This window comes from Salvia hispanica, chromosome 3 (assembly GCF_023119035.1).
Source record: "Salvia hispanica cultivar TCC Black 2014 chromosome 3, UniMelb_Shisp_WGS_1.0, whole genome shotgun sequence".
NCBI classification, from domain to species: Eukaryota; Viridiplantae; Streptophyta; class Magnoliopsida; order Lamiales; family Lamiaceae; genus Salvia; species Salvia hispanica.
In genome coordinates, this window is record NC_062967.1 from 55,850,937 (window position 1) to 55,874,604 (window position 23,668).

Sequence of the window (23,668 nt, forward strand, 5' to 3'; positions counted from 1 at the left end):
TTGTTCATGATGAACAATCATGGTGATTTGTTGCCGGAGAGTTCTCCGATACCGCGGCAAAAAAGTGTTTAATCTCCTCTCAGTTTTCAGTTTCTCTCTTCTCTCTCCACTTTTCATTTCATTTTTTGAATCGGTTGATTTGAATCTCCGATCTGAATTTTTTTTTCTCATTAAAATTCTTCTGTTTTCACCGATCTAAATCGGTTCTCTCTGATATCACCGATCTAAATCGGTTTTCTCTTTTCTCATAGATTGAAATAGGATTCTATGAATCTGAAATATCAAATCTGTTTCTCAATTTTAATCTCCATTGAATTCAGTTTTCTCTATTCTCAAAGATTGAAATAGGATTCTATGAATCTGAAATATCAATCTCAATCTCTGTTCTCTCATTGAATCTCTCGTTTTCCTTTCTCATTGGATTTGTATGATCCAAGTTTGTATCCTTTGTTTCTGGATTTGTATGATCCAATCTCCGAATGATTCTCTTGTTTTTTTTGGTGTTATGAGAAACTTTCAAGTCTCTGTTCTCAAGTTCAGCTCTCTGTTCTCAAGACTGTCGTGTGGCATTTGTTGGATTGTGCTTCTGAAAATATTCTGATTGGATTGTGTTGTTTGTTGTTGAAAAGAAAATTGGTTGTTTCCTTCACAGTGGAAACCGAGCTCTTGTTCGAAGTATGTTAGGAGGTGTGTTTTGACTATATGAGAAGCTTCTCAATTAGTGTTTGGTTGAGCAGCCTATTGCGATGAGGATCAAGATGTTTTTCTCCTTAGAAAATAAAATGTAATTAGGTTTTAGTTTAGCATTTATTTTGATGCTTCTTGTAGTTTGATGTTCTTGTCAAGATGCTAGCAATTGTTTGCTTCCATCTTGAGGGAGGCTATTAGAATTAGAAAATAAATGTAATTAGGTTTTAGTTTAGCATTTATTTCCAGCCTATATAAAAGGCATTTTATTGTAAATTGTAGTTAACACTTCCAAAATGTAGTCAATAAAGAAATTCCCCTTTTCTCTGCTCTCTCACAATCGATGGTTTTCATCTTCCTCCTTCCATGGAGGTTTCTCCATTCCTATTCAATTCTCTACATTTTATAGGGAGACTTAAAAAGGGGGGAACCGATTTAATTACGGGGAGCACAGAGATACATACACCGACCATCTCTCTCTCAAAGCCTTCTACGAATTTGCTCTCTTTTTGTTCTCACCCTCGCCGGACATTCGCCGGTGGTAGCCGCGACCCTTCTCCTACTCACACGATTTCTTCTTTCTCCTTCCTCTCTCTTTTCACCGTTGGAGTTAAAATTTTAAGCTCGAAGAGTTATTCTCTTTGTATGAATATAGCAAAAGAAATACGGTAAGAAAATCAGTATTGTAGCTCTTATACATAAATTTGGAGTATGAAATGAAGAAATTTCAATTTAGATGGAGAATTAAAAAGGTACTAAGGCCATCCGCATCTCTGTCTCTTATCTGTCTCTTAACCGTCTCATCTCTTCACTATTCATGGGCCCCACTGTACTTTTCAGCTCATCTCTTAACTAAGAGACAACACCTGCATCCCTCCATCTCTTAACTATCTCTTAACTATTCATTCAATTTCATTTTTTATTTTTAATTCCAACAAATTCAATTAATAAAAACACACTTCATTAAATAAAATAAAAATTACAATTTAAAAACCTAAAAAATAACAAAATATATAATTTAAAATCCTAAAAAATAAAAAAAAATACATAATTAAAATACTCTAAATTAAACTATAAAAACTACTCCGCCGGCGAATCATCCCCCGAAGTCGGCGGTGCACCCAAGTTAGAATGATCCCGAATACCAAGTTGAGCTTTCAGATGCTCAATTCCGTCCATATGGGCTTCAAATTGGCGAGTATTTATCTTTGAAGTGTCAGCCATCGTGGCGACCAGGTACATGGACATTAGGCTGTTGTAGCCCATGCCTGTGCCCGTGCCCGTGCCGGAGCCCGAGCCCTCGCTCGCCTGGCTTGATTCGCCGCGACCCCTCCCTCTCCCTCTCCCTCTCCCTCTCCCCCTCGCTCTCGCCGCCTTCGCTGCCTTGGTCCCTTGTGGCCGACGTCGTGCACCGGAAGAAGACCCCCCTGCATCACCGGTTGGCGTATCGGTTGGTGTGCCCTCACGTGAGGTGTTGCCTTCACCGCCATCACTAGACGAGTAGTGGTCACGCGTCGTGTGCTTCGTGCGTTTCGAGCCCGACTCAACACCGCCAGCCCACCTTTCAAGGTGGTGGATTTGCGACCAAACATCGACAAACTTGAAATCTTTACCTACGTCGTCTTTGAAGACCCGCAACGCCGCTCTCAGAATGTCAGCTCCATTGCCTCCGCTTTGATAATTCGCCTCTTCTACCCTGAATATCGCACAAAATATTTTGACATCTTTGCCGCATCGGTCCAAATGACTGCGGAGCATCTTCACGTTGCAGGCAAAGGTGTTCTTCGGCCTTCGTGCGTTGTAAACTTTGGTGACTTTTTTCTAAAAACACTTGTTGGTTTGTTGATTCCAGACGACAGGATCGTACGAGACGCTGATCCAAGCGTCGTAGCCAACGTCTCGTTTTGGCTGTATGGATGACGGCTGCCGTCCCCCACAACCTCGTGGTATCTCCCTCTTCCTCCTCTTCCTCCTCGGCATTGACGCCGATCCTGAGGCCGATCCTGCCGGAGCCGGAGCCTCCACCTATTGGCCAGTCGGGCAAAGTGCGTTCAGGCGGCAAAAAATTCTCTCGGAATTTGGGATAATCCCGGCGATTGTCCGTACCTCTTGGGGGGAGGGACGATAGTATGCATCCACATCAAAATGTGGTGTTTGGTACGCCGGCGGAGTGGTCGAGGTTTGGGTGCCCGGCGAAGAACCGGGAGTACCCAAAAAGTTGTACATGCTCGCCCAATCGTCGAACGAGTTCAAGTCGAGTCCGCCGGAGCGCCGCCTGCCGGAGCCGCCGCTGCTGGAGTTTCCATCGCCGGACATTTTTTCAATAATTGGAGAGAAAGGAACAGATGAGTATAGTGAATGGAAGAGGAATGAGAGTAGTGTTTGTATGTGTAAAATGGTGAATGGAGTATGGAGTATTTATAGAATAATAAAAGAAAAGAAAAGAAAAATTTTAAAAATTCGACCGTTTGATGCAACGGTCATTTGACCGTTAAAATTTTTTATTATTTTTTATTAAATTCGAATTTATAAAAAAAAATTATTACGTCATAATTCCGACGCCCACTCGCGGGCCGGCGAGTGGGCGTCACGCCATCCTCCAGCGCGCGCATCGTCTCGCCAGCTCGAGGCTGGCCTCGCCGGCACGCGTCGCGCGACGAGATGTCTCGTCTCGGAGACGAGACCGAGACAGCATCGCGTTTGTGATGCGGATGCCTAATCTTGGACTAGTAAGCTTCAAAATAAAATAGGACATAGAGGTGAATGCCATAGTGACTGAAAACTTGATTGAAAATTTGGGGATTTTACAAGCACACACCACATTATTATCTATATATATGTTGCAGTTGAGTATATTTATATATAATCTTGCAGTTGAGTCTGGTCCCTCCATATATTTGAAATGTTATAGATGAGCTACATATTATGGTTTGGAATTTTGTGGTCCCTCATTGTAGATGCACACACAGATTTAGGAGCTTATTGTGAGAATCCAGAAGAAAAAAGAAAAGAACTAAGAAAAGGAAACAGCGAAGATAAATGGTTGTTGAAGATAAATGGATATTAAATGATATTGTTGAGGAAAAGGGGGTTTTGAGGTTAAATATGATGATATTGAAGTTGAAAACTACTTAGTGATGTTTCTAAAATAATCGTTAAGAGTACGCGAGAAAAATTGAAGCTATGTACAATAATGGTATTATATTCATGTTTTTAAAGATAGTTGTGGGACAAATTCGTGATACATGGTGATTAATGATTAGCTTAATAAACAAAACCAGTGATTTTAAAGTTCTTTACTGCGACACATGTTTTTCAAAAATGGAACTAATGGTGAGTATGGTGCAGGGTGATAAGTTCTGGATCCGTTTTGTTGTTTTGTCTGCCTCGGCACTACGTACGTCGTCTCTGGTCACTTATCATCTTTTGGCATAGGTCTCATTTGCTAGATTAGAATATCTATAACCATCTTTTGTATAGTAGATTCAGCTACACTGTAAATTATCTAAAACTGCGGTTTTGCTGTTATCAGAATTAGAATTAATGTGTTTTGCTATAAATTTTTTTATGAAATGATTGGTAAAATGAATTTTTAAATTTACTGGATTTTACGATACCGGAATTGTGAGGTCTCCTACAGGACGAATCACCGGTCGGGCAGGGGGTGTTACACCATTTCCAGATAGAAAACCAATAATCCAAGTATTATATTCGGAGAGGAGATGATTCTCTCTACTTGTTGAGAGCGATATCTGATGGATCGGGGCAGCCAATCCACCACTACTAACTCCGCCGCGGATGCTGGATCACTTCACTGCATAGTCAAGGTCGGTGAGATGAATTTTTTCATGTGGATACTATCTTATTAACTTAGCTGCTATGGTTAGTTGATTCATCAACCTCAATCTAAGCTTTTCGATCTGTTGAATTCGATAATATCTCTACTACTAACTCGGTAGATGATTGCAGCATTCCAATTTCACTTGTTGGAATGATGACTAAGGTTTTGAGTAGCTGCGAATTAGTATAATGAACACTACTGCTTCAGTTAAAAACCTTTGAATGTAACTTAAATCGTCAGCCGATTCACAAAAATGAGTTGTCTACAGATTCATAAAGGTTTTATTCAGTTGTCCATCTTTACGTGCATTTGAATAGTACTCCCTCTGTCCCGGCCGAATTGAGACGTTTTTGTTTTGACATAGGAATTTATGTATTAGTGTTAAGTTGATTAAATTATTAATAGTAAAGTACGAGAGATAATAAAGTAAGAAAGAGAAAGAGAGAATAAAGTTAGAGTTTAAATAGAGTAAGAAAGTGAAAGAAAGAATAAAGTAAGAGACATGAAGATAAAGTAGGAGAGAGGAGTGAGTTAATTACTGCCAAAAGAGGAAATGTTTCACTTATGTTCAGACATACAAAAAAGGAAAACGTCTCACTTAGACTAAGACGGAGGGAGTGCTAGTTTTCCAATTATAATTTCGTTTAGTTGATGCAATGTTGTTTTTTTGGCACGTAGGGGGTTCTGCAATTACCTGTAAAAATGAGTTGGAGACAATCAATGAGGATAATCTTAGCATTGTTTCATCACAACTGAGGCAAGGAATGATTTTGGAGCCATGTCATGGTATGGATTGGAGCAGGAGGCCTGGATCCACATGGATCCACAGATATCCAAACTGTAGTTGATAAATTTGATGATAAACTAGAATCACAATGCAAATGACTTATAGTTGTTCATGGCGCAGGTTCACATTTTGATCTTGCTTTTTCATACCTTTTGACTGAATATGAATGTTTTCTTTGAATTGTAGTATATCATTCCAGTAGGTGAATGTGGGTGAGGAATGCAATCACCTTGAGTAAAGTATATGAGTGTGTTTTTGTTGTTATTTTTAATTGATCTTTCTTGTTCTGCTGGTTGAATTGAATTGGAGACATGAGACCGCTTCTTTGTGCACCTTTGTTGTACTTATAATCTCCAGGTTCATAAGGGTGGACCAAACAAACCTCTTGTCAAGGCTGGTTTTGTTGCAACAAGGATATCAGTAAGACATAATGCTGTCATATTTCTACTTTGTCTTGTTCAGATTTTCCCTGTTCTGGCCTTGTCTTGTTCCAATTTTTGTGGGAGTGAGAATGATGAAAACATGATGCATTGACATATTATCTGCTCTTAGAGAATACTATGATGAATTGGCTCTGGTTCTTTCCTTTTTTGTGTTGTTCATAACTTTGGCTTATTCTTAATCTCAATACTTCTATTTTCAGTAGGGCTGGCAAATCGTGCGGATTGGGTCGTTATCGGGTTGACCCGATAACGACCCAACCCAATAAGGCCAAACCCGAACCCAACCTGTTAAGGAAACCCCAAACCCGAACACGAACCCAACCCGCCACCTTCAAACCCGGACACGACCCGAACACGATAACGACACGAACCACTTTGGGTTGACCCGACACGATAAGAACACGATATCGACCTGGACACGATAAGAACACGATATCGACCTGAACACGATACCAACACGAACCACTTTGGGTTGACCCGACACGATAACAATACGACAACAACCTAAGCACGATAACAACACGATTACATATTGCTTCAAAAAATGATCAAGACTTTAAAAAGCCATATAGAATGAAGATGTTCCATTTTAAACAACAAAACTCCAACAAAATCCAAAAAAACCCAACAAAATACATAACTTTTGTTCCAAATACATAACTTTTGTTCCAAAACCGAACAAAAAAATTTGAAACAAGATAAAAGAACTAAAGAAGTAAAAAGAACAAAACAAAAAAGAGTGAAAATACTAAAAATTAAATTAAATTTATTGAATCAAACTAAAAAGAATATAATAGTAAAATAAATTATATTATAAAATTATTTGTTGATTAGTTTTGCTAGTACATAATATTTGAATTAAAGTTTTGTATCTATAAGTATAAACTTATTTTTCATAAATTTATTCAAATTATCCTTTTATTTTAAACACTAATTGATTTAGTTTTATTTTTCACTTGGATCTCTCACGTACATTGTATTATTTCATTTCTTTCGACTACTTTAATTTTTGTAATTTGAAATATAATTTGAAGCTTGTAATTTCAAATATTTTCTATATATTATAACACATGAAGAAATATGCAAAGTAGGGTCATTACATGGTCATTTAATATTATTATCCAAAATTACATGAATGAAGACATAATTATATATTTTGAATATATTAACTAATATACTTGAAGTGTCACACGCCTAGACGTTGATAGCAACAACCTTCTATCGTCGAACAAGCTCTTATGTATCATTTGATGCACTATAATATATAACAGATTATTAATCGTAAATTAATTTTATAATATGGGTCTAAAATTTGTTGTGGTTTATCATAATATTTAAATATATCAATTTATATAGCAGTCATATAATTAAAGGATATGTTACAACTTACATGTTGGGTTCCACATATTACCATCATACCATCTCTATTATGATATTATTACGCACTATGAAAATAATTATAAAAGTAATATTAAAATAATATAATAAATAAAATATTGAAAATATTGTGATTTATCATATAGTAATACTAATAATTTTTCATGATCTTATCAATTTTTGGAGCAAGTGCTATACATTTGAATGTTGTATTACTATTATATGTGTTGAGTCCAACAATGTCTCATCATTGAATGACCCATATTATAATGTTAATAATTTTAGATAGAATAATCAACCAATATGTATAATATTATTTTCAAAATTAAAAGTTAGAAATTAATGATAAAATATCAATGGTTTCAAAAATAATATGAGAGAATTTCCTAATAAAAGAGTGTTTTCCTAATTTATACTTTTTTAAAAAAAGCAATTTATTTATCTTTATATCATTGTGATAGTTTAAATAAAATGAATAAAAAATTATTCCATTATTATTCCATTAAAATACTATGGATGGTTATTCTCTCTAAAATTTTATCTTTTAATAAGGGTCTTGGTACATATTGTACAACAATACAAATGAAAAATGAAAAATTATAAATAAGGTCAAATTAGTCACAAAAATATGTAATTAATGATGCTACCTAATCAAAATAAATTAATATTATCCTTTTTAAAATTTGAAGGGCATTTTGTGTATACAATTTTTGCAAATTTATCTTTACTCAAAATAAAAATAATAATATTAATTTTTAACGGGTTACCCGACCCGACCCGCATCCAACCCGCATCCGACCCGATTTTTTCGTGTTCTTAGTGGGTCGACCCAATAATGACCCGCATCCAATAAGACTTGATCCAAACCCAATAATTTCGTGCGGATTCGTGTCGGATTATCGTGTCGTGTCAAAAATTGTCAGCCCTAATTTTCAGGTCACTACCCTTAATCTTGAAATTGTCAGAGCACTAGCAAAAGGTATGAATTGGTTGGTCTTCTTAAAAAACTTTTGGACCACTATTATTTTTCAATCCATTGGTGAATAATTGATCTAGTAGGCATATTATCATACTATTGAAAAGGCTGGCCCTTTTTTTTTCAAGCTCCTCTTATGTTTGTACTATGTTTGCTATTTTGACATTCTCTGTGTATTGATCTCCTACAGAAGGTATTCCTTCTATAGGAATGTCTCCATTTTCATGTGGCTGGTCAACTTGCGAAAGAAATGTAAGTCATCCAACAACTACCAGTTTATCGATTTATTTTCTCACTATGACTTTGAAATTGACCCCTTCAACATTCACAGATTGCTATGGCAGATACCTCAACAGTGGTTAAAGCGTTAGACGCTGGATTTGTACCTGTGTGTTTTAATCATTACTAGTGCATAGGAATTGCTATGAAGAACTTATGAATGCCCAGCTTCAAACTGTCCGAATTCTGCTCTGTGGCCATTGTTTGGTACACTCCCTTGATCTGAGGTGAAATCTAGAACTTATGGCTGCTTAATAATGTTTCAGGTTTTGCACGGTGATGCTGTTCTTGATACTTCACTGGTTTGATATTACTGTATATTCTGTAGTCAAGTTTCTGGATGTTGAAACGCATCTGCCAATTTATTCTTATCTTTGACAGGGTTGCACTATATTAAGCGGAGACGTGATTACAAGTCATCTGGCAGAACATTTGAGACCTGACTAGTGTTTCTTGTATCCACTGCTGATCAATGGTTCTTTGATTGCTATTATCTATGCTTTATCCCGGTAACAAAATCACATTAGACTAGATCGACCACATATCTTTCTTTAAGGCCAAGACATATCTATGAAATTCTAGTGTGGGTTGTGCCCAACTTCAAACTGGTCATTACCTCTCATATATTTGGATTCTGGATCTTTAAGAGGATATAAGCACTCGGATATAGACACGCCAGTATGGTGACACTTTCATTAGTGTCTTTTTTCCATTTCGTCTTTGGATATGAAAGCAGAATCTTGGATCTGTTCTCCATATGAGCTAAATTTCATCATTTTAGAAATATTTAGGGTGTTAGTTTTTCAATGTCAAATGTGATTAAATCGACATATATGTTTATCCTATACATTAGTCGCTTTTAGACAAATGTTTCTGGGGTGTATGACTGCCCACCAACAGAACCGGGTGCAGTGCTTCTCAGGGAAATTGGTGAGTCTGATTATAGTGCCATAACTCATGCTGGGTCCAGTATCTGATCAAGTTAGCTTCACTCACTCTCGTATTGCAGCTGTGCACGAAGATGGGAGCTGTTCGGTGCAGCAACCTAAACTGCAAGACGAAGGTCAGTGAAGAAATATAAATGAAACTGTAACTTAGTCCTAATAGATGCCAAACAATAAACCTCTCTTGTATGAATCCTTGCAACTTTAGATAAAACTTACAAGAAATGACTTTATTTTTTTAACTCAACAATAGATTTTCGACAGTTGAAATAACAGTAGCAGCACATGATACAATTGATGGCATGGTCACCAAAAATAACAGAAGCTGCTATGATTGCCAAATTGGGAATCGATGTCTACATAGTGAAGGTAATTTACTCAAACCAGTGTTTGGTTTTCTTATATTTCATTTTCCTTGTGTATTACAAACCAACATGCTTCCCGGTCCGACCACGCAGGCAGCAATGGAACACTCAGCAAGGGCTCTAAAAGGACCACTCCCAGATAATATACCCAATGACTGGCTTGGGACAGTCATCCGTCTCGCCCACTAGATTAGAAACAAAAAATGGCCATCACGTCGTCAAGGCGTGTTACTTGAATCTTTGCTTGTTAAAACCATTTTATATTGGTGTGAATCTTCCATCTTCGCATTCTCTGAAGCCATCTTCTGATACATGTTCTAAGGAACTCAAAATAAAAATAAAGTCTAGAGTTTTAAACCGACAAAAAGTGGAAATTGGGTCTAAACACCTATGTTCTGCCTCTGTACATCGTTCCACTCGACCAAGTTACTGGTTGGTAAACACCCCACTCAGGCGTGTGTTGTTCTGCGTCTTTCGGACACGAGACACAACCAAGAGGATCGTCATTAAGCCCCACTCGATCAAGTGAGTTGTTTACCAACGACACTCTGGCAAGTGCATTGTTTAAGCCCCACTCGATCAAGTGCAATGTTTCTACCAACCCCACTTAAGCAGGTGTATTGTTCTGCGTCTTCACATGCGAGACGCAATGAAGTGATTGATAATTAATCCCTACTCTATCGAGTGCAACTTGCACATGCCACTCGACGAATGAGATGTTTGACCCACTCGTTGGCTATATCATTTCCTTGTCCCTGACCCTCAATGGGTGTCAGAGGTAACGAGATGCTCAATAACGATCGCCGTAGATTCATCATTGAAGAAACTCATGTACGAACACAACTGCCATAAAGAATCCTATAATAACATATGGAGCTTATAAATTTTATTTTAGAAGTCTTCACACGTACAATACACAAACAAAAACATCCCATTTCTTTAATGTAAAAAACCATTTGTACACTCACTCTATAAAATCAACACAGCCCAGCACTTGTGAATCTATTAGTTATGGATAGATATAACACAAACTCATCAATAACATACAATTCCCACTAATAATCAAAATACCAACAATATATCATCACCCATCTTATTTAGCAAGCAATTTGGAAATCATACAATGTAAAAACTCATCAATATTCAACACATACATCTAAACACATGGCTACGCAAGAAGACTTGAGTTTTCATCATACCAAATCTAAAATTCCACAGTAATAAACATGACAGGAGTTCAAAGGTGACAAAAATGGAAAGAGGAAATGAAACACAATTGCGACCTAGACAATCCTAATAACAGGAAAGTGGTCTCTTCATCGTCGAGGACACAAACCATCAATAATCCAGTCTGAAGCACCCAGAATAAAAAGATGGTAAATGGTCCTCCCATCATTTACTAAACTATAATTATCATATCATATCAATCCCGAACTACTTGGGACCAATGTCCTTGAGAGCATTAATCTGCTCCTCCCCCATGGCAGACATAACACTCACAACGAGATCCTTCCCTTCAGCAAATCCATCCTTGATCTGCGATTGAGACATAGTTCAACAAGACGTGAGACCGTAAATTCCTACTTTAAAAGGAAAGAAAGACACATTGTCAGAAAAGCTGCTTCACCTGAGTAAGGAGAGCCTCGTCAGTTGGAAGCCTGAGATCATCTTTGGTGTTGCCACTATCAGTCAGCAAGCTCACCTGTGGATTTATTTATTATATCACTCTGTGTTAGTCTACTAATCTACGTAAAGCTATTCGAACTTAGGAATCAACGTAAACTAGAAACATACAAATCCATCTTCAGAGATGTCAATAAGCTGGTAGTCAGTGCGGTTAACATGTGGAACCTGGACAGAAAAACCAATATAAGCTTTTCATCATATAGAAAGACATAGATATAGTTCACCTTTCACAACAAGAATAGAATATGCATACATCACAGTTGTGGGAAGAAGGAACGATATCCTCGAGCTTCTTCGAAGTGAAGATGTCAATTGCAACAAAGTGACATTTGGCGTGGCCATGCTTTCCAGTTTTGGAAGTTGAAACCTCAACAACCTGTGGTCAGATCGCAAATTAAAATTTCAAATAAAAACATTCATGCTTATTCTAATCACAATGAATCTCACAAAAATTGTTAGTTTTATCAGCTCAAATATTTTGCACGGGCAATATTCAATAAAGCACAAATAGATGAATTTGTCAAAACATAATGAATCTCACAGAAATTGCTACTTTTATTGGCTCAAATATTTTGCACGAGAAAAATTCAATAAAGCACGAATAGATGAACAAGGATATTTGTCAAAGCAAAATGAATCTCACAAAAATTGGTGCTTTTATAAGCTCAAACATTTAGCACAGGCATATATTCAACAAATCACGAATTGATGAAGCAAATTAATCGAAATTTAGGATCTATTTCAATCACTATAAAATCAGCCTAGAATACTAACTAAATTAAGAAGAATACATAAACCGCAGCAAAAACCTAAATTAATTAAGCATAAACAAAACAGATCATATTCATTAGATCTTAAGAAATTGAAAGCAAGGTGAAATTGGAACTGAGAGAAAGAAATCGAAGAAATGAATGAAAAGGAGAAACCTTGCAGGGGCGGCCTTTGATAACAATGTAACCGTTCTTACGGATAGTGCCGGCCTGCTGGGGGTAAGTCTTGGAGGCGCCGGCGTCGGCCTTTGACTCGAACTGGTGCTCCTCGTCAGACATCGTCGATATGGCCGGAAAGGGGAAAAGGATTGACTGGAATTGTGAGCAAGGACTAGAGCAATTTTTGGATATATAGGGTTTGAGGGGAATTTAGGGTTTTCACGTATCTCAGATTGATTGTGAGCCCTTGATTTCTTGGCGTCAAAACGACGCAGTCTTTATCTGGGCTTATGTCTGTTAACTTGACCCAATTTATTTTTATCATATTCATCGGTATCGTTTTCTTTTTTCACATAATTTATGAAATTTTGTTAAAGAGTAAGATAAGTGCAATGAGAATAAACTAGAAAAGCGAATAAAAAAAAAAAGTAAAAAAGAAAAGGGTAAAGGGTAAATGAATGAAAAGAGAATAAATAAATTCATTTTTTATTAAAAGTAGAAATGACACGGATAATGAAATATCCCAAAAAGAAATATGATCCAGCAATAGAGGGACGGAGGGAGTACTATCTCCATATTACTATCATATTTCCTTAGTCCCATAAGAATATGTATTCTTTCCTTTTAATTACTCCTACAAGAATATGCACTTTTTAATTTTAAAAACTTTTTTCTCTCTAATAAGATAAGATTCATTTTTCGCTGATAATACTTCAGTTACTCTTTCTTTTTATCTCTCTTATTTAATTAATTATGAAATAAAACTTGTGTCAAATCAAAAGTGCATACTCTTATGAAATGATTAGAGTACGTAAATAAATAAAATAAGAAAAAAAAGTCATTACATATAGGATAGTAAAAGTAAAGCTGTATGCATAATAATCTGTCCTCAAAATATATATTCCCTCCATCCCATTCAAATGATTAATTTCTTTTTGGCCGTTGTTTTGCGAAGATGATAATAAATAGTTAAGGTGGAGAGAAAGTAAAGTAAGAGATATATTAATATAGAAGATAGTCATATATACATTAATCTATTAATTATTTTACTTTCTCTCCACTTTAACTATTTATTACTCCCTCTGTCCCATAAAAAAAAATGTGTACTTCCATTTTCGTCCGTCCCATAAAATTATGTGCATTCCATTTTTGGAAAGTTATATTACTTTAATAATATAGGTCTCACTATCTACTAATACTATTTTAACTACCATTTTCATCATTTCTCTTACTTTACCATATCATTCCCCTCATCTCTCTTACTTTATCAATTTTATCTTAATTCTCGTGCCATACTCATTGACCATATTTTTATAGGGCGGAGGGAGTATTATTTTTCTCAAACACGTGCCAAAAAGCAGTCAATCATTTGAGATGGGACAAAGGGAGTACTAGTTTTATAATTTTGGGTTATCTCCTAAAATTAAATAAAGTCAAATTATGAAAAGTTTTTAACCAGCTATATACCACTAATAATACTTCCCCTATTTTTTCTCTCTCTCTTTCTTACTACCTTCGTTCCACAGTAGTGGAAGCCTTCTTTCGACACACGAGTTAAGAAAAATTGTTTTAAGTGAGTTAAATAAAAGAAGAATAAAGTAGGAAATGAAAATTGTAGAGAAATAAAAAGAGAATAAAGTAAAAGAGAGTAAAAAAGTGAGAAGAAATGTGTTGACTTTACTAAAATGGAAAATGACTTCATGATGCACTATTTTTTAGCACTAAATAAACCTGCAAGTATACATAGTATATATAGTATAGTTAAAAAGGAGGTAGAAACATGTGCAAAATTGTCGGAGGCGAAATCAAATAAAAAGGAGTAAAAAGCGTGCAAACTGCGTGCAAACTGGTCAGTAGACCACACCACGGAGTCAGGAGGCTGCTTTAGAAATTCCTAAAGGCAAAAATGTCCAATCATTAAATAATGTAACCCATGAATTTGGTCCACACCACCCTATGAGTAGAGGGTCTTAAGAAGAAGCAGCAGCGCTTAATGCTAACATCTTCTTAGTTTAGTTAAAAAGCTCTCATAGGCACTTAACGCCACCACTTTCTTTGTTTAGATTAGTTTTGCTCCAAATTTACCTTAGTTTAGTTTAATTCAAGCTTGTTCCAACCATCCTTAGTTAGCTTGTTGAAAACAACTTGAATCTCGTGTTTCCACCGTTCGATATTGTTTAAATTCTTGCATTATGGAAGTTTTAGTTAGATCTCATGTTGTTGCCTCTTATTTACGCTTGTTGGATGTTTTTCGCAATTGTTAGCTTAGATGTTTAGATTAATGTTGTTTACGTGCTTTCCAGTTGGTCAGCTAGCGTAGATGTGCGTTTTCCGGTGCCGATTTCATATTTCCGTACATTTTTCGATCATGCTCTGTTTTCTTGCATTTCAGTGCATCCATAGTGTTTTCAAGCTCTGCTTTGCGATAGATATGAGGAAGATGAAGTAGAAAATTGCAACAAAATCTAAAAAGTAGTTTAGGTTAATTGTTTTTGTCTTTACATGCTTTTGCTTTTCCAATGTGCATGGCTAGATAAAGTAGTGGTCCTCCATAGTCTAGTTGGTCAGTTAGTTAGAGTTCATTTTCATCTCCCAAGTGAAATAGCTAGTTTTACATTCCAGTCAAGTAGTTAAAATTAACCCACTCTCAATAGTTACGTGGCAGCAGTCAACCTTTCCCAGAATATCTTGTTCACACAAATAGCTCTCGATAGCCCTCCATCTCTGTGGGAGCAATCCTTACTCCCCTATACTAGCTAGTAGAAGTGGATTAAGGTTTTAAATACGGTTAGATTGCACGTCCAACGACAAGAGGCTAGGTCTAGAGATTCAACTCGACCAACATAGAGAGGCTAGGTCTACATGACCAGTCTGCGCTTTATCTTATATTTATAAACGCACATACAAAAGAACTGAGTTTAAAATAGAAATATTTAGGAATGTGTTCATTATTTTAGTATGTTCGTTATACGGAATATGTTCAAATAAACAATAAGCCTGAATTTTTTAATAAAAAATTGAAGATAATTTAAAATAGAAATATTTAGAAATAAATAGAATATATAAGAAAAAAGGAAAAGATTCCGTACAGAAAAAAAATAGGATAGTTTTCTTTTAGCTTTCAAATTCAAGTAATGAGAAAGTGATACTTTATTTAATGCCCCAAAACTAGCCTTAGCCGGAAAGTAAATTTCCGGTGCTATAAATCGCTGAAATTAGAATTTTTGGCAAATAATTAGAAATAATTAACAAAATAAATTTCAATAATTCAATAAATCATGGAATGATGATATATAAGTCTTAAATAAGTGTGAGAAAAGATATGTAAGCAAATAATTGAGTTTTAAAGAATTTCAGTATATCCTTGAGAAAAGTCATCGATTGGAATTTTTCGATGATTTCTTTGGGAATAATTAAAAATATTCATCAAGTAATAATTTATATGGAAATATTCATGTAAGTAATAATTTTTAGTTTTATATGTTTTGGGCTTTTAGTGTATTGGGTTTTATGGTTTGAAAAAGTGTAGAATTAATTTCCTTGTAGAATTATAAATTAAAATTGGATGTTAATATGATGCGTCTCGAAATGAGTTAGCAAAATTTGATAGAGAAAGATCATATTCGAGTGAGTTATTTTATCAACTAATGCTATTAGTCATTCACATTTTGTTTTACTCCATACTTATCTTCTTAATCCCGTATCAACACATTAACTAAACCAATCAAAATTTTAAAGATCACAAATAATCAAATCAAAACAGCTTCTAAACATAAAATAGTTAAAGAAAGTTACATATGAGTCAATTATTTTGAATCCCTAATATTCTAAGAACTCGTTTGATAAAAAAGATGGGATATGAGAAGATATGTAAAATAAGATAAGAAATACGGACTTCATGTCAAAATATGTAAAGATATGATTTTTTCCGTTGTTGTTTGATATAAAAGTAATTATCTAAATTTGTATTGTATATTAAATAACATGGCTTAACTTGACAAATTGATGGGATACATAAACAAGGTTAATGTTATAATTTTGGTAAGATTAGATAGGGTCCTGATCTTATATTGGGCTTTGAGTTAAGCTTAATATCAAACAATTAGAAATATCTATATATAATTCTCTATCTTGGTATTACTAACTTATCAAACATGCCCTAAGAATTTAGCTATTCATATATAAATAAAGTAAATCATACAACAAAAATTAGATGAAAACTAGAGAACTTAATTTTTGGCCCATTGGCCTTACTTTTTTGTTTTTATGAAGTATTGAGTGAAGCAATGGCAGAATAACGACGCAATTGAATACTGGTCGGGCAAATTGTTATCGAATCGACGGATTGAATGTGGGCGCTACGCCTCTCGACCACTGCCGGCTTCGGCACCCGAAGGGCAGTTCATTCTTCTTCTCGATATCTTCGTTGCATTTATCAAACTGCCTTCACAACTTCCCCTCTAATCGCTCCCTTCACTTCCTCAGGTTCGTCTCTTTTTCCTTTTTCATTTAAAATGGATTCTTCCATCTTAATTTTCCCTTGTTTTGAATCTCTCATTGAGCTTAAATAATGGTTGGATGTTTTGTTGGAATAATCTTTGTTTGGGTTTACGAAAGCTTGAATCTTGAATTGCTGTTCATGCGGGTTTCATAGTTTTTTATTCAAATTATTTAATAGTAATAAAAATCAAACTAATAGCAGTTGGAAATATGGGCTAGTGTTAGTAGCATATAGAGGAGCAGGAAATATAACTTAGATGGAGCTGAAATCGAATAACTTCAGGAAATTTAAATAAGATACTAGTATTATTTAATTTTTGCTGGGGATGCTTGAGCTCCCTCAATATGTTGGGCTGATGGAATACCTTTGTGAAATTAGCCGTTAAACTGTGTTATGTAGTGTATGCGTGTGTATCCATTAAGTGAAGATTGCTTTACATTTTTGCCGAGTATTATCTAGTGACTTGCACAGTTGTTGATGCTCTTGTAACACAGCTCTGGACATTTGCCCCCCGCCGCAGGCTGTTAAGACTAAAGTTGACGTTATCCTCAACGGTGTGGGAGATAAGGACACAGTTGAAGATGTCAAGAGAGTTCTAGAAATGGTACCGCATACTTTACTGTTACATTGCTGTGTATTGTGCAGAGATAATGCTAACTGTTGCTCCAGTCTTCAGTTTCTGTTGATAAGTAACTGTTGCAAGTTGTCTTCTTCATGTGTTTTTTTTTTTTAATCAAAAGCACTCAGTGTGGGCGGGGGGTTTGGGCAGACCCCCAACCCGTCAATAGAATCAAAATATATCATTCCAAAATGTGATCCAAGCCCAAAAGTGATTAGGATCCAAAGCAAGAACAAGGACAAATAAAGTTGTCTTCTTCATGTGTCATTAGGCAAACCGTGCATCATTAAGGCGGGTAACGCTACATACCGACTTTCTCACACCCCCTGTGTTGAAAGAATCAATGCTTGCTCTAGAAAAGATTGCCGACATCAAGATGGTTTCCCAGGGAGGATATCCAGAGGTTTGGAATCCACCTCTTTTTTCTTTTAGATCCATTCTTGGAAAATTATCTTGTAACTGAATGCTCTTATATCCGAAAATTTGCAGGCTGAGCGTTGCCGGCTCTCAGTTGGGCATCCAGATGTATTAACATCTGATCCTGACATTGTTGCGGCACTGAGGTAACTAATTCACATACATGCTTCAGTTTTGACTTCAGTGGTACCATTCTCTGGAAATCATCGCGACTTGCCCTCTTGTGCAATTATAGAAGGGACTCTTAATTTGGTGGTGAAACTATTTCAATCATTAGCATCTCAGGGAATTTCGGATTTGAAACCTGTAGCCATGGTGACTTCCTCGGGGCCATCCTTGGAACTGGGATAGTGAGAGATAAGCTAGGAGACATTATATTGCAGGTATAATTTTCAACGGGGCTCAGTATAAACTGATTTTGTCTTCAACCGTCCTAGATTGTTAATTTTTTCCATTCCTTCCAGCATGATTACTTTTATTTATAGCAAAAACCTGTCTAAGGAACTTTTTCGAATAGAAAGAAAACTTAAATAGCAACTTATAAGCACATTTATATCTCATTGTGCAACCATATCGAAGTAGAATTCATATTAAACAATTGGTCAGATGTTGGTGGGACAAGAGTACGACTCAGCTTTCTTTGGGGATACCTATAATCCTGTTATTAGATGATTAATGTTTCAAACGTAGTATTAAATTTTGCACCTTGGTGTATCATATGTATTAGGGGTGTCATGTTTTACTTTTCAACGACTCTTTATGTTTATTGTACATGAGCAACGATTTTTGGTCGTGCAGGGAGAAAATGGGGCCCAGGTTCTTGTTGTTCCGGAACTAGTCGATATCCTTGTCTCCTCACTGGACAAGGTACATCACCTGTTTTATGCAATGCTTTATATGATAAATGATTTCGTATGCTGAGCAGTTAACCAAGATGTATATTTTGGTTTTTCCTTTGTCTGTTGACTGACTTATATAAAATGGAAACAACTTCCTCGGTCTATTATCCTCGTGGACAAATGATATGTTCTCTGTTACATATCTCATTACAACATAGAAACTTAGTCTACATGTAAATTTAACCTTTTATATCAATTTCCATAAATAGATTATATCTAGGTGCCAATTACTAGTGGACAGTGACTTGAAGTTTTGATTAACTTAATTAGGATGAAGGTGTCAAACTTGTACATATATTTTAATTCTCGAATTTAATTACTTGCTGAAAGTTGCGTCTTGTCATTTTGTAGGTGAGAAATGTTTCTGTCACATGTAAAAAGATACCACTGCTAGCTCTTGAATACCAGCCACCGAGGTTATTACTGGACTCTATATGCTGAATATTCATTGACATATTCATTCAACATCATAAATAGCAATACTATGTTAACTAATCCATAGGACCAAGTCTTTGAAAACTGTGGAAGCCTCTCAACGACTTGATGCCATAGCTAGTGCTGGTTTCAAAATTTCACGATCTAAAATGGCTGATTTGATCAGGTATCACATCTTTCCTGTTCTTGAAATTTAATACAAACCCATTCTTATCTTAATGGTATCGCATGGAATCTTTCCTGCAAAAGTTGAATCGATTATGAGCTTCATGCACAAGTAATCAAACTGACTTTAACTTCTGACAACGAATCAAGCAATGGAGATGTACGCGTCAATTGGTGTACTGTGACAAAGAGCAACACAACTTTGAAACCAGGAGACCTAATATCCGTTAGTGGTAAAGGAAGAGTAAAGGTGAGTAATCTATTTCTGCTGTGACAAATGGATCCATGGTGTACGCCATATATGTGCATTCAATATGTGTTTCCTGCTCGTTTTCTTCAGGTTGGAGAGATCAACTCTACGAGGAAGGGGAAGTTTGCAGTCGAGCTCATTCGATTTTTGTAGAGGTAATCTTGCCTGGATTTCAAAAGGACTTTTGATCTTACCTTTAGCACCAAGAGATATGGATTTAGATTTGATATGTCTTCAACCAAACTGATATGAATCGGCCACATTGTCAATATACATTCAATCTCAGATACTGGTTATATATATTACTTAATTAGTTTTTCTGTTCAAGTCTATTTTATATTGCACGTGCCATGTTATATGATGATGATCAAAGAAACTATATAAATTAGTAGTACTAAATTAGTTTTTCTGTTCAATTCTATTTTATACTGCATATTGCATGTGACATGTTATTTGATGATCAAAGGAACTATATTAGGATAAAATTGTTAAGAGCATTGGTAAATCTACAGATTTTAATTTGCAATGTCACATGCATTGGGATAAAATTGCAAAATAATTCCAACTCAGAGTGGTGAAAAGGTAATCATCTAGTAACTCAAGTGCGTATTTATTAGTCAAGTTCATTCGAATTTCTATGTATTGAATTGTAAGTAATACTTTAAATAGGGATTGAGCTCTTCAAATTTAAAATATGAGGCATATCGAATTTCTATATATTGAAGAATGATGAAGAACTCATCATTCTTCATCTGTTTAGAACCATTACACGTTCAGTAAGATCTCGATTGTTGTTGTCAATGCCGGTGACCCTAGTATCACGGGAGCAAACAAGCCGGTGCGGAGCATCAAGACAGACCTCAGTAGAAGAGCTTGTTGCGCCGCTATGGCCACAAGTTCATGGACATCCCCAAATCCCCTATCAAAGTCGTGCTTGTCCCCTTTACTCTCCCCGTTGACATCGCTAGCTCCGCCCCCCTTGGCTTTGGAAATCCCCTAGTTTATCTCCAAGCTCTCTTTTTCCCCATTTTCCAACTTGATCTCTCTCTCTCTCTCCTTATTTTATTTTGAAGAAAGTAATCATAATTTTTTCTAAGTTGACATATTTTCCTTTCTCATGTTAACTGCCACTCTCTGATGTACTCGAATTTTCAGGTCATTGCCACTCTTGGGACTTATGATATTGCAATCGAACTGGAAAAGAAAGTATAGTACACTATTATGTTAGAGGTTGCCTTTTTAGCTCACTTTTTTTAATTCCTCTTGGTTTTAAGAGCTTGAGAAGGTTTGCATCTCATCCCATATTTTATTTCTTTAATTGTTTAAAACTTTGATGCTACATGTAGATGCATTTTTTCTACATATAGACCTTTATATGGATCACATCATCCATACAAAGTACTCACTCCGTCCACGAATAGGAGTCTCATTTCATTCTGATACGGATTTTAAGAAATATTAAGAAAAGTGAGTGGAAGAAAGTTAGTGAATATGTGGCTCACTTATATAAATTAGTTTTAAATTATATGAGTGGAATGAGTTGGTAAGCTGTGGGGTCTTTTTACCATTTATTATAATAATAAAAATGGAAAAATGGAACAAATGGAACTACTATGCACGGACGGAGGGAGTATCAGTTTTCTAGTCTAGAAAGGTCGCAGCTTCCATGTGAATTGTAACGCCCAAGTTTTCTTGTCCTTTTTAGTTCTCGAAAAGATAGAAGAATTCAAACTAAAAGAATATATTATTAATAAAGATACTACAAGTTTATTAATTTTAACTTTATTTGATGATTTAATTATAGTAGTATTTTTTAGAAAAATAAATTGTGATTATCCATATAGGAATGTGATCAAATGAAAACTCTAAATATTTTACAAATTCAAAACTATGATCTGTACCATTGAAAAATGTCAACAAATCACAAAAAAACATCAACACGAAAATGTCAACAGAATTTCAACAGTAGTCAAAGATTGATGTTGTGTTGATATTGTGTTGATACTGTGTTGACATTAAAATCTTGAAATTTTACACTATATTGATATTGTATTGAAACAGTGTTGAAGCTGTGTAGAGGAGTTTTGAGTTTGAACAATATATAAATTTGCATTTTATCACTGCCACGTCCATATAACTACTCCAAAATTGACATTAATTAAGTGTTTAAAGTTCAACGGTTAAGTGATATTAAGTCATATTTGGTGAGCGCTTTACTGCCAATAATTTTTTAGAGCTAATTACAAATAAAATATAAAAAATAAATAAATTAGAGAGATGAAGTTCATTGTCGGCTATTTATTAGAAGGAATTTTGATAAAGCTATATTTCTTAAGTTGTATGGAGTAGGGTTTGATTTGATCATTAAAGAAATTTAGAATTGCATTGTAAAATTAATTATATTTATGAAATGCATATGGTAGCGGTTATTTATAGTTTAAATTGAAAATATTGAATGATCCAGGTGATATGAAAGTTAACAAATTTAAGCTAATTTAATATTTATTGAACTTTTCAAATATTTTTTTTTTCGGATATTGCAACAATGAGAGTCGTAAGAGCATCCCCATCCATGCTCTTAGCTAAGAGCACGGAGGTGGGCCGAGACCCACTTTTACTCCTTGTCCTTAGCTAAGAGCACAACACCCACATCCGTGCTCTTAGCTAAGGACAAGCTCAAGGGTCCCACCATTCTATTATTCAATAAATACTCCAATTATTAAAAACATTTCTACATTATAAAAATACATTAAAAAATAAAAATTACATAATTAAAATCCTAAAAAATAAAAATTACATAATTAAAATACTAAAAAATAAAAATACATAATTAAAATCCTAGAAAATAAAAAAATACATAATTAAAATTCTACAAATTAAAAATTACACACGTGGAAGACTACTCTTCTAACACCAATTGCCTCTTGAGATCCCAGATCATTTGCTCATGTGTTGCAAATTGCTCCGGAGTCATCTTAGACGTATCGTTCAAATAGAGTTGGCCCAAGAGGGTCCACAACGAGTTGTTCGGGGTGGAGGAGGCACAAAGGGAGCCGGAGCCGGAGCCGGAGCCGGAGCGGGGGCAGATGGAGTCGAGGCGCGGCGGCGGGTGGTCGTCGCCTTCTTCTTTTCGACCGGCCGGCGGGAATTGCTCGGGCCAGCGTCGGGGCTACCCGAGTTAGCTCCGGCAAGCTGGGTAGCCACATCATCGGATGCGCCGTCGGATAGGGCTACCGACCTAGACCGTTTGCTGGAGGAGCTGGATGAGGATGCTACTATGCCGCCCCTATACTTCGGATGTAGGCGCCCCTCTTGCCAACAATCGAGGTACTTGAACGGTTTGAACTCCTCTCGTTGGTAGGTCGCCAAGGCGGCAGTGATGATGTCGAGCTCGCTCGTGCCACTCCCCGCCGATCGCTCTTCCTGGAGGTAAATCCCCTGGAACTTCCCGATTGCCTCGTTGCATCTGAAGATGCAATTGCGAACCATACTATCATTGCGATAGATGGTTCCCCCGGCCGGGTTTCATTGTAAAGACGAGTGATGCGCCACCAATACGTTTCCCCGGTTTGGTTCGTGCCAACTTCCGGATCTTCGGAGACTGCCAAGTAGGCTTTGAACATCGCCATCATCTCACCCGGAGTGTACGGGGTGCGGGTGCCACGAACAGGAGGAGTAGGAACAGAAGTAGGAGTAGGAGTAGAGCTGCTGCTCCCTCCCGATCCGGGTTCGGGTGCCCACCCGAACCCGGAGGGGTTTAGATCGTGCACCAGGTAAGGACGGTAGCCACCCGGAGCTTGCGAACCTTGGGTTTGAGGAGGGGCCGTAAATTGCGTTTCCGGACTAAATCCGGCCTCGGAGTCGAACCAATCGCGGTTCCAACCGCGATTGCCGGAGGGGTGTCGCCAGAGTCGGACATTGTGTAGTGTGGTGGGAATTTAGATGAGAAAGTATGAGGAAAAAAGATGAGAGAATGTAGATGATGATAGAATAGATGAGAATATGATTTTTTTGTGTTGAAGTAGGGGTATTTATAGATGAAAATGTGAATTTTGAGGAAAAAAAATT

At 36.2% G+C, this 23,668-nt stretch overlaps 2 protein-coding genes and 1 pseudogene across 6 annotated transcripts; 2 read left to right on the forward strand and 1 right to left on the reverse strand.

Annotated features, from left to right (window-relative positions):
- The first annotated feature begins 4,442 nt into the window (after window positions 1–4,442).
- LOC125214132 lies at window positions 4,443–9,987 on the forward strand (annotated as a pseudogene).
- Window positions 9,988–10,868: 881 nt separating this feature from the next.
- LOC125214133 (eukaryotic translation initiation factor 5A-4) lies at window positions 10,869–12,500 on the reverse strand. Its single transcript, XM_048115031.1, has 5 exons — window positions 12,312–12,500; window positions 11,639–11,761; window positions 11,494–11,550; window positions 11,327–11,401; window positions 10,869–11,235 (listed from the first exon to the last, which is right to left on the reverse strand). Exons 1-5 carry the CDS (start codon window positions 12,432–12,434, stop codon window positions 11,134–11,136), a joined length of 480 nt encoding a protein of 159 aa, XP_047970988.1. The 5' UTR covers window positions 12,435–12,500; the 3' UTR covers window positions 10,869–11,133.
- A 4,063-nt stretch (window positions 12,501–16,563) lies between these two features.
- LOC125211667 (putative RNA-binding protein YlmH) lies at window positions 16,564–20,983 on the forward strand. 5 transcript variants are annotated; one of them, XR_007174552.1, is made up of 12 exons: window positions 16,564–16,799; window positions 17,310–17,419; window positions 17,706–17,837; window positions 17,924–17,997; window positions 18,129–18,234; window positions 18,650–18,718; window positions 19,102–19,166; window positions 19,253–19,351; window positions 19,501–19,600; window positions 19,691–19,755; window positions 20,113–20,182; window positions 20,756–20,983. XR_007174552.1 is itself a non-coding variant. In XM_048111559.1 (11 exons), the coding sequence occupies exons 1-10, from the start codon at window positions 16,664–16,666 to the stop codon at window positions 19,751–19,753; spliced, it is 954 nt and encodes a 317-aa protein (XP_047967516.1). In that variant the 5' UTR covers window positions 16,564–16,663; the 3' UTR covers window positions 19,754–19,755; window positions 20,756–20,983. The 5 variants fall into 5 exon arrangements, 4 of the variants coding, with proteins under 4 accessions (XP_047967516.1, XP_047967517.1, XP_047967515.1 ...); XM_048111559.1 differs by lacking the exon at window positions 20,113–20,182; XM_048111560.1 differs by lacking the exons at window positions 20,113–20,182; window positions 20,756–20,983 and having other exon boundaries at window positions 18,162–18,234; window positions 19,691–19,927.
- Window positions 20,984–23,668: the final 2,685 nt, after the last annotated feature.

Excerpts from the sequence above, each read along its gene's own strand:
- LOC125214133 (XM_048115031.1), bottom strand. The coding sequence starts at position 12,434 with ATGTCTGACGAGGAGCACCAGTTCGAGTCAAAGGCCGACGCCGGCGCC. Across the intron at positions 11,762-12,311 it reads TCAAAGGCCGCCCCTGCAAG|GTTGTTGAGGTTTCAACTTC; the intron begins GTTTCTCCTTTT and ends ATCTGACCACAG. Across the intron at positions 11,236-11,326 it reads ACGAGGCTCTCCTTACTCAG|ATCAAGGATGGATTTGCTGA; the intron begins GTGAAGCAGCTT and ends TCTCAATCGCAG.
- LOC125211667 (XM_048111559.1), top strand. The coding sequence starts at position 16,664 with ATGTGGGCGCTACGCCTCTCGACCACTGCCGGCTTCGGCACCCGAAGG. Across the intron at positions 18,235-18,649 it reads TAGGAGACATTATATTGCAG|GGAGAAAATGGGGCCCAGGT; the intron begins GTATAATTTTCA and ends TTGGTCGTGCAG. Across the intron at positions 19,167-19,252 it reads CTTGAATACCAGCCACCGAG|GACCAAGTCTTTGAAAACTG; the intron begins GTTATTACTGGA and ends ACTAATCCATAG.